Source organism: Rhincodon typus, chromosome 11 (genome assembly GCF_021869965.1).
Source record: "Rhincodon typus isolate 14 chromosome 11, sRhiTyp1.1, whole genome shotgun sequence".
In the NCBI taxonomy this organism is placed as follows: Eukaryota; Metazoa; Chordata; class Chondrichthyes; order Orectolobiformes; family Rhincodontidae; genus Rhincodon; species Rhincodon typus.
The window spans coordinates 30,212,225-30,222,589 of record NC_063342.1 but is presented as its reverse complement, the minus strand read 5'-3'; the positions used below and the strand labels follow the sequence as shown (position 1 = coordinate 30,222,589).

At 39.4% G+C, this 10,365-nt stretch overlaps 1 protein-coding gene across 1 annotated transcript in view; it reads left to right on the top strand.

The window, feature by feature from the left end:
- The window catches only part of LOC109934213, a 53,521-nt gene extending 46,508 nt beyond the window's left edge, over positions 1-7,013 (top strand). The window contains exons 14-19 of the mRNA XM_048603074.1: positions 3,492-3,593; positions 3,743-3,880; positions 5,138-5,301; positions 5,463-5,583; positions 5,693-5,788; positions 6,864-7,013. Of these exons, the coding sequence (XP_048459031.1) occupies positions 3,492-3,593; positions 3,743-3,880; positions 5,138-5,301; positions 5,463-5,583; positions 5,693-5,788; positions 6,864-7,013 (771 nt within the window). The remainder of the gene's footprint in view (positions 1-3,491; positions 3,594-3,742; positions 3,881-5,137; positions 5,302-5,462; positions 5,584-5,692; positions 5,789-6,863) is intronic.
- Positions 7,014-10,365: the final 3,352 nt, after the last annotated feature.

The window sequence follows — 10,365 nt, the reverse complement described above, 5'->3', positions numbered from 1 at the left end:
AATAAGCCAAACAGAATTCTGGTTACCACTCTACAGGGTGTTGTTGAAGCTGCAGCTAGAATACCACGTACAGTTTTGGTCCCAGAATTTAAGTAAGGATATACTGCATTGGAAACTGTTCAAAAGGGATTCACTAAGCTGATTCCTGAGATAGAGGGATTTACTTATCAAGAATGGCTAGACAGATTCATCCTTTATTCTTTAGTGTTTAAAAGAAGGAGGGGTGATCTTACTGAAGCAAACAAGAATCTGACGGGGCTGGACAGTGTTGTTGTTGAGAAGATGTTTCTACTAGTGGAGAAATCTCAAACAGGAGTCATAACTACAGAATAAGGGGACACTTGTTTAAGACTGAGATATGAAGGATTTTCATCTCCCAGAAAGTATTGAATATCGACACCCCCAGAGCTGTGCAGCTAGATTGTTTGAAGTATTTAAGCAGGAGGTAGATTGATTTTTGAAATTTCAGGAGTTGAGGGCTATGCTGAGCTAGCAGAAAAGAGGAGTGGGGCCTGGGGCAAATCAGCTATGATCTTATTGAATGGTGGGGCAGGCCTGAGGAACTTAATGGCCAATTCCTTATGTTCTTATCACATTTCAATTTAAATTTACATCAAAATGAAGGAACCAATTAGTCAGGAGATTTCATTGAGTGAAGGCTAGTAGGATTTTATTACTTGTTACCTCGAAAAAAATAATAAAGACCTGACTTCAAAGCATAACCACTGATAATAAACTTACCAAGTGGGGAAGGGGTTTCCAGTATAGACAGGAATGTAAAGGCAGTTCCACTTTAAAGTTTTCAAGAGTCCTTAAGCTGTAAGGATGAGCTAAGCCCCAACTAGTTATTGTTTTGTTTCTCCACAGTGGTGAAGTTTACAGGTCTTGAGTTCCAAGTGAACAGTATTTTTTTGTTCCAAGTGGATTTTCATTCTGTGTCGGTGACTTTCTTTTTAAAAAGAAAAGGTCAGAAAGTCTGTTTTTAAAAAATATGGAGTCCAGTATTTCCAGCAAAGCACATGACTTACGTTAAATGACTAGGAAGCAATCTAGAGTCATAGAGTCATACAGCATAGAAGCAGGCCCTTCAGCCCATCATGTCTATGCTGACCAACAATCACCAAATTATACTGATCCCATTTATCTGCACTTGGTCAGTAGCCTACTATGTCCTGGCATTTTAAGTCCTTGTTCAGATGCTTCTTAAATGTTGTGAGAGTACCTGCCTCCATCATCCTCTCAGGCAACACGTTTCACATTTCTACTATCCTATGGGTGAAAATATTTTTCCTCAGATCTCCTCTAAACCACTTACTCCTCACCTTAAACTTATGCCTTTTGGTCTTAGACACGCCTACCATGGGGAAAAGGTTCTCATGTTCTACGCTGTCTATGCCTCTCATAATGTTGAATACCTCAATCAGATCATCAGTCTCCTCTGCTCCAGGGCAAACAAACCCAGTCTATCCAATCTCTCCTCATATCTGAGACTTTCCATCCTTGGGAGTTGATTTATGAACCATTTACAAAGTTGAATTTCTATGATATACAGAAGGTCAAATGGCCAGGGGCCAGAATCAGGTTTCAGTTGAGAAGAAAAAACTCATACCAACAGGACAGTTATGTTTGTGGCAACCTCCAGGCTATCAGACTTGAGGAGAAGTCTTAAACTATTTGGCAGTTCACATTAGTTAGGGATTGTTTTTAAAATTAGAAAACATCAGTAATTTAGCTGGTGACTGTGTATCTCAGGGAGAGTTAATAATGGAGAAAATTATGGCTTGTGAAAGTTGTCAAAAGGAAACACTTACAACCTCATAATTAAATAAGAAATTAAAGAGTTAAGATGTAAGTGGCATTTCACCAGGATCGAGGGTTATAAATAATGTTGAAAAAGTGTTGAATTGTGTTTTTGTTATTTAAAGATCTTTCCAAACTATCTTGTACATACAGCTTTTATTTCCTTTTGTAAAAGAAGTTATGTTCTTTTGTTTGAAGCACTTTAACAACAATGTGTGAATCTGTTCAGAGACTGACCACCACAGTAACCAAATTACAAGAATAAAATTTATGATCTACCAAGCCAGGTTTCAGTCTGGAATCTGATTTATCCAGTATTACCATCAGCTGGGTTTGTTAGGTTAGCATGTACCACTTTTAATCCAGGAAATTTGCAGGTATCAAAGTCAAACGCTGAAACATAAACATTGATAGTTCATTCTCACAACAATTGTGAGAAATGAAAAGCAAGAACATGGAGCTATTACAAAAGATCAACTTCTTCTAATTCATTAGGAGATGTGAGTTTATCTGACATCTTCAACATTTCTTGCCCATTCTTAATACATTGATAATGTAAGTTGACTTCATGAATCAATGAGCTCTTTGTCACATAAGTCCACCTACGTCTCTTAGGGAGGGATTTCCTGAATTTTGATTCAGTGGTAGTGAACATTCAGTGATACAGTGCTCCCATGCAGCTGCTGCCCTGGTTTTTCTCAGTGTTAGAGGTCCCTGATTTGGAAGGTGATTTTGAAGGAGTCTTGGTCAGTTGTTGCAATGTATCTTACATATAGTGTGTATTGCAACTACTATGCACTGGTGGTTGAGGGAGTGAATGTTTAAGGTGGTGGAGGGGTTATTTATCAAGTAATCTGCTTTGTACTTGTTGGTTTCAAATTTCAAAAGAGTTGTTGGAGCTGCACTTACCTCACATTGGTGAGAAATGAGAATTTGAGAACTGTTTTGTGTTTTAGTGTCCTTTTTAAGGCATCAATAAAATGGAGAAACTCCAAGTCAACTCTTTAATATAGCCTGTGTCCAGACCCAGCAACTTCCACACTCATTCATCTACTGCAATTCCAAGGGAATCCAGCCACCCTGAAGCAAGAGTCCCAGCTTCCAGACCAGCTTCTCCTAGTTCACATGTCCAGAGGCAGGAATTGTCCCGATTCTACACTCCTGACTCAGTACCATTTCTGAAGAAGGGTGTAGGCCCAAAGTGTCAGCTTTCCTGCTCCTCTGATGCTGCTTGGCCTGCTGTGTTCATCCAGCTCTACACCTTGTTATCTCTATTATAGCAAAAGTCCTATACTCTTTTGGTCAGAGGGCCCCTTGTGCCTTTGGAACAATATTATAGTAAAAGTGAATTATTTTAGGAAAGCAGGATGAAATTAGGAAGAAAATGCACTTCAGTATAATCTCAATATGATTTTATTGCAAGTGTATAGCATAACGGGGAAAAAAACGCTATCATTTCTTCACAAGTCTTTCTGTGCTAGTTTCTTTCTTTATATCTTCATTTTTCTGCCTTTATATTTTGTTTTCGTTTAGTTTTGTGTTTTAAGATGGTGCCAGAGAATGGTAAAACGTTTTTCATGATATTTTGCAACAAGATACATGTGACAATAAATAAATCAAATAAATAAATCAATTGTTATAATATCTTACATCTTTGTTTGTGGTAATTTGGACATTCCCTTTGTTCTTAGAACCAGTTTGATGAACAGATAAACTTGGTGAAGAGTGGAACGAAACTGAGCATGCTTCCAAAGATTAAAATTCCACCACCACCTCCACACCCTGATGCAGTTGTATGTTCTTTCTACTGTTATTCCTTTAAAACATTCAGTTATCTTTTTAGATTAATTTTGCTCTGTAATAATTTTCTATTTCTGTAAAGCTGCAACCAAAGCTTTCATTAAAGCTAAAGCAGTAGGCATTTGTTTCCCTACATTTTTAGATGAAGCATTTTCTGGAACAGCATTTGCAAGCGAAAGCGAACAATGTGCTGACAGGATTCGGGCCATCGAAGTCTTCGAGTGGAAGGCTGACAAGTGTCACAGGGCAGGCTGAAGCTTCGGCAGCTGCATACGAACAGGTAAAAACCAAAACTTTGATTAGACTAATGACAGGGACCAGTATCTCCTGGGCTAACTGAGCCGACATGAAATGTGGAACATTCCTTTCCCAGTTTGTTGATGTACTTGACGTCTGGTACTTTAACATCCTAGGTGCTTGCAATGTACATTTTCCTTCCATCATTCTGTTGATCTCCTTTCCCCCAGCTTGTTTAACAAGTATTTGCAAAGTTCTCGATATGGGTGGCACAGGTTAAAACTACTTTGTCAGGTTTTTTATTCCCCATTCATTCACAAAACGTTTGCATCATTCTCTAGGCCAACATTTATTTCCTATCCCTGATTGCTTTTGAGACGAGAGTGCTGAGCTACTTGCATGAACTGCTGTAGTTGGTGTGGTGTAGGTACAACCACGATGCAGTTAGGGAGAGAGCTCCAGGCTTTGACCCAGCAATAGTGAAGTAACAGAGACAAAATTCCAAATCAGGATGGTTTTATGGCTTGGAGGAGAGCTTTCAGAAGTTGGTAGTGTATCTGCTGCCTTTGTCCTCCTTTATGAAATATCATGAATTTGGAAGGTGATGTCCAAGTAGCCACCATGAATTGTTACAATACATTTTGCAGGTGGTACACACTGTTGCTATTGCTGTTGGTGATCGAGAGCGTGTACGTTGAAGACATATGATAGGTTGTTGTCAGTCAAGCAGACTGCTTTGTCCTGGAGCTTCTAAATTGTTATTGGTGCTGCACTAATTCAAACAATTGGAAAGTATTCCATCACATTCCTGACTTGTGTCTTGTAGATGTTGGACAGGCACTGAGGAGTAAGAGGTGAGTTGCTCACTGCAGAATTTCAAGCCTCTGACCTACTCTTGTTGTTGCAGTATTTATATAGCTAGTCATATTCAGTTTCTGGTCAATGGTGACCTCTAGGATGTTGACAGTGGGGAAATTCAGTGATGCTTATGTCATTGAATGTCAAGGGAAGATGTTTGGAATTTTTTTGATGGAGATGGTCATTGCCTGGTACGAGTATGGTATGAATGCTACTTGCCATTTGTCAGCCCAAGCCTGAACATTGTCCAGACTTGCTGCACTTGGCCACATTACTTCAGTTTCTCAGTCCTAATTCCAAAGTTTTCTTTGCATAAATATCCACTTTTTGAAGCTTCAGCAGATCTCTTTTTAAATAGATACATGGTTTGGTTGATGTTTAATTATCTAAAGATTACTTTTGACGTAATTTTAAAATCGTGTTTCTATACGTTAATTCTTAGGTTCGAGGGACTATCCCGATATCTGAACAAACCACATCCCAGCAATTTTTACCTGCTGCCAAAGGACCAGCAGGGCTAACGGCAACACCGGGAGGAACCCGTGGAAAGAACAGTTTTGAGAGAATAATGGAGAGGCTTTCAACATCGTATCCCCATTTTACCAGGTAAGTATTAATGGCCAGAACAATTTGTTTGCAGAACTGGCAGCTTATTTTCTTCAATGCAATGTTGCTTCTCTTGTATACATTTGGTGGTAATAGTTTTTACATTGTTTTGTATCTGAGACATATTAAAAATCAAAATAATATTTCTGTTTGTGTTTCAGGGGGTCATTAACCGACTTCTTGAAAGAAGTAAGGCTGTCCAATGGTGGATCCCTTTCAGGATTATCCTATGATGAAATTGTCAATAAAGTAGCACAGTTGGTTGAATCAAAACTCTCTGAGGTAAATTTGAGCAATGCAGCTTTTCAAAAAAAGGGTGCAAGTAATTGGTATTGCTTTAATGAAGGAAATAATTTCCAGAGTGATTAATACTGTTCTTTTTGCATTTCAGAGCAGCAACAGTGATCAAAATCAGCCCCCTAATAAATTTGCTTGGAGTTCATCAAGGCAGCAGGAATTTAACTCATGGGAAGGAGCCAGGGCAATGGTAATTTGCACTTAATGTATTGAAACACGATACATATAAAACTTTGAGACAGACTGTTTACGTACATTTTAAAACTATAATTCTTCTTCCGTATTCTTGCCATGAAACTCTACATTTCTAGCCTGTGATTTTCCATTAGCTTTCAAAGTGTTCAGTGACAGAAATCACAGGCTCCCAGTGCACTGTTCGGCAATATGCATTTCTATTGATTTGGAATTTTAACAACACAATGACTTGAAGCATTTGTTGATCATTTGCATGGATTGTGACATTTATTTCTTAAAGGCATCAACAGTTTATTGAAACTGTCATTGATACAGCAGATAGTTTGAATAGTGCAGAATTAACTTCTTATTCAGAGAGAGTTGGACTTGAATCCCGTCCTCAGTAACGTTAAAATTTGGTGACCATTGATTCTCTTCAACTGGGTCTCCAGTTTGGTTGGGGAGAAAGAAGATTAAAGGAGCACCTATTAACAAATTCAACTTGAATACCAGTAAGCTCAATATCCAGTTATCAGTGGTCTGAAGAAGTCTACGATCTAGACTTTACTTGCTACATAACTGAAGAAAGATTGCACAGAAATAACCTGTGATGTTTACGGGTATCACATTAGATAAAACGTATTTTGAACTTTGTCGCCTTTGTCATAGCTGAAGAAAATTTGAGAGCACAAGGCAAAAGTTTGAGAAATCATTGACCTGTTTGTGTTCGGATAATCATATTTATTACTGAGAAGAAGAATGTGTTTAGAAAGATCCCAAAATTCCAACTGGACTATGGTTGCATCCAATGCTCAATACTTCATTTGGACATATGGTACTTAATCCTTTGAGCACATTCCCTTTTCTAAACTCTGGTGTCCTTGCCATTTACCAGAAGTGGGAAAGAAAAACCTGCATATTTATAATTATCATAACAATCAAGAAGTTCACTGAATAAAGAATGTGCATCAGTCCACTTGAGATTTTAATTTTAACTTTAATTGTTGAACCAGTGCTATGATGTTAGTCCACTGTGCATACTGAGATACTACAGAATTATTGCAACTCAAAATAATCCTTGTGTTTTGTAGACCGAGGAACAAGACCCTTGTGTGATCTGTCATGAAGAACTTACTGTAGAGTCTATGCTGGTTTTACCATGTGCCCACAAGTTCCACTCCCAGGTATATTCACATTTTGCCTTTATTAACTTCATTTTATGCCTTACACAGAGCAAATAAAGAGGAACAGAATCCACCACAGTAAAAATCTCTTAATAGGAAAATACCCTTTGAGAGCAAAATATGGATGAAATACCTAGGCCTGCAATTTTCATATCTACCAACAATCTTCTTTATTTCACAAGGAATTGAAAATCAAGTCTGACCTAAGTGTATTATACTAGTTTGAGGTTAGACCATTTCTGGCCTACTGCCAAAGTTTTATTGATTACACCTGACATAGTGCATGTGACACCAGCTCAGTGCCTTACAGAATGCAAGATGTGAAGCCACACTGGTAACCACCACAAACATGTACATCATAAATAGGAACAGGAATAGGTACTTTTTGCTTAGATTAAAGAACATTGCAGCAAGGAGGTCACAGAAGACTATAAATCAGAAGGATCCCATTCTGTACATCGAATCTGTACCAGCTATATTGAAGAACAGTCCTTGCTCTTTCTACATATTCCTGCAACTTTTATTTATTTTATCCAGTGCCACTTTGAAGGCTTTTGAATCACCTTATCAGGCAGTGCATTCCAAATTCCACTGATTTTGGTACTTTTTCCACTCACATTGATTCTTGTGGTAATCACCTTGCACCTCTACTCTTAGTTTATCGATCTTTCAGCAATTGGAAATGGTTTCTGTTTATTTGCCTCTGTCTAAACCCCTCATAATTTAAAACACGTTGATTAAATCTTTCCCTAGTCCTCACTGTCCTGAAGAGAACAACCACAGCTTCTCCAGCTTATCCACTTAATTATAATCCCTTTTATAGTGTCATAGAATTATACAGCATCGAAACAGACCCTTCAGTCCAACTCATTCGTGCCGACCAGAAATCTTAAACTAATCTGGTTCGATTTGCCAGCATTTGGCCCATATCCCTCTCAACCCTTGCTATTCATCTACCCATCCGGATGCCTTTTAAATGATGTAACCGTATCAGCCTGTACACGCACCACTCTCTGTGTGAAAAAGTTGCCACTTAGGTCCCTTTTAAATCTTTCCCGTCTCACCTTAAACCATGCCCTTTAGTTTTGTACTCCCCTACCCTGGGAAACGACCTTAGCTATTCACCTTATCCAAAGCCTTTATGATATTATAAACCTCTATAAAATCATTCCTCAACCTCTGACGCTCCAGGAAAAAAAGCTCCAGCCTACTCAGGCTCTCCCTACAACTTAAACCCTCCAATCCCAGCAACATCTTGAAAATTTTTTCTGAACCCTTTCAAGTTTAACATCATCTTTCCTATAGCAGAATACTGTATGCAGTATTCCAAAAGTAGCCTACCAATTACTTTGAACTATGCCATTAAATCTCAAATGAACCTTCTCGAAAGCTCCCCATCCCTCCTGAATTGTGGTGCCTAAAATTGGACATGATAAATCCCTCTGAGGCTAAACTGCAGTTTGCAGTAGATGAAACATAGCATCCTGACTTTTGAACTCTGTGCTTCCGTTTATGAAACCCAAGCCACATTTTATTTTTATTAACAGCTTTGTTAAGCTGTACCTTAAAAGATTTGTGCAAGAATACCCAAGGTCTCTGATTTTGTAAGCCTCTTAAAATTATACAGTTTAGCTTGTAATTTTTCTGTAAGTGTAAGTGCACTTACAGTGTACACTTCAATCTTCATTGTGCATCAAATACACACCTGCAAATCATTGTATGAATTTCCTTCAACTAGATTCTGTTACCTCATCGCAAAAGTTAATGAAATTAGCCAACCAAGTTAGCCCTTAATAAGTTCTTGCTAGCTCTTCTTTATTATCTGTGTTTGTACAATTTGTTATTAATTTCACCTGAATTTTACTTCTAAAAAAGCTCTGACCACTAACATTAAACTAACTGGCTTGTAATTGCCAGATTTATTGTTTCCCCTTTGCTGAAGGGAGGTATACCATTTAAAATTCTCCAGTCATTTGGCACTGCGCCTGTATCTAAGGAGCATTGGAAGATTGTGGCTAATACATCCCTCAGCAGACTAGGAAATATTCTATCTGGGTTGGTGACTTATTCACGTTACATACTGCCAAACCTTCAAGGTCTGTTCTTTGCAAACCTCATCCAGTACCCCAAAAGCCTCCATTCACATGACCTTGATAAACTCCTCTTCCATACACAATGTGGAGGTGCTGGTGTTGGACAGTCGGCACAATGTCCGAAGACAAAGGGGCTGCGGTCCGAAAGCTTGTGTGATTCCAAATAAACCTGTTGGACTATAACCTGGTGTCGTGTGACTACTGACCTCTTCCATACAGTGATAATAGTGGTCATTTATGGCTAAACCATGCCTTCTGCCTCTCCCACAGATTGCCATTTCTCTCCCTAATTGGCTCCAATTCCCTGACAAACCTCTTATTATGCCAATAGAAGACATTTTGATGTTGAGGTTGGTTGGCTCACCAAGCTGGTTTGTTGTTCCGCAGACGTTTTGTTACCGTGCTTGGTAACATCCTCAGTGCAGCCTCTGATGAAGCGTCGGTGTGTTTTCCCGCCTGGCTTTTAAACTCTGGGGTCCGTTGCGATGGATTGCCTCACTTCCAGGTTTCCTCCGTAATGGAATGTATATGGGGTCCAGTTCAATGTGTTTATTAATAGCCTGCTTCGTGGAGTGCCATGCTTCCAGGAATTCTCATGCTTGTCTTTGCCTAGCCTGTCCCAGGATTTTGGTGTTGTCGTGGTTCTCCTTGTCCATGTGGATTGAGATGAGTGAGTATTGGTCGTGTCTTTTTGTAGCCAATCGGTGTTCATGTACTCTTGTTGTTAGTTTCCTTCCTGTTTGTCCGATGTAGTGTGTCTCGCAGTCTCTGCAGGGGATCTTGTAGATGACATTGGTTCTGTCCATGGCGGGGAGTGGGTCTTTAGTTCGGGTGAGCACTTGTCATAGGGTTGATGTGAGTTTGTGTGCCACTCTGATGCCCAGTGGTCGTGGAAGTCTTGTGGTGAGTTCTGACGTGTTCCTGATGTAGGGTAGTGTGATGAGTGTGTCGGGGCGTGTAGAATCTTTCTGATGCTGTTCCTGTAGGCATCTCCTGACCCAGTTCTTTGGATATCCATTATCCTTGAACACTTGGAAGAGGTATTCCTCCTCCTCTTGGCGTAGTTCCATGTTGCTGCAGTGTGTTGTTGCCCTTTTAAATAGTGTTCGCACGCAGCTTGGTTTGTGTGCGCTGGGATGGTTACTATTGATGTTCAATACCTGGTCTGTGTGCGTGGCTTTTCGGTGTACTTTCGTTTGCAGTTCCCCATTTGTCTTGCACTCTACCATGACGTCCAGGAATGGGAGTTGTTTGTTCTTCTCCTCATCTCTGGTGAATTTTATTCCGGTGAGGATAAACAACACCCTCACCAGAAT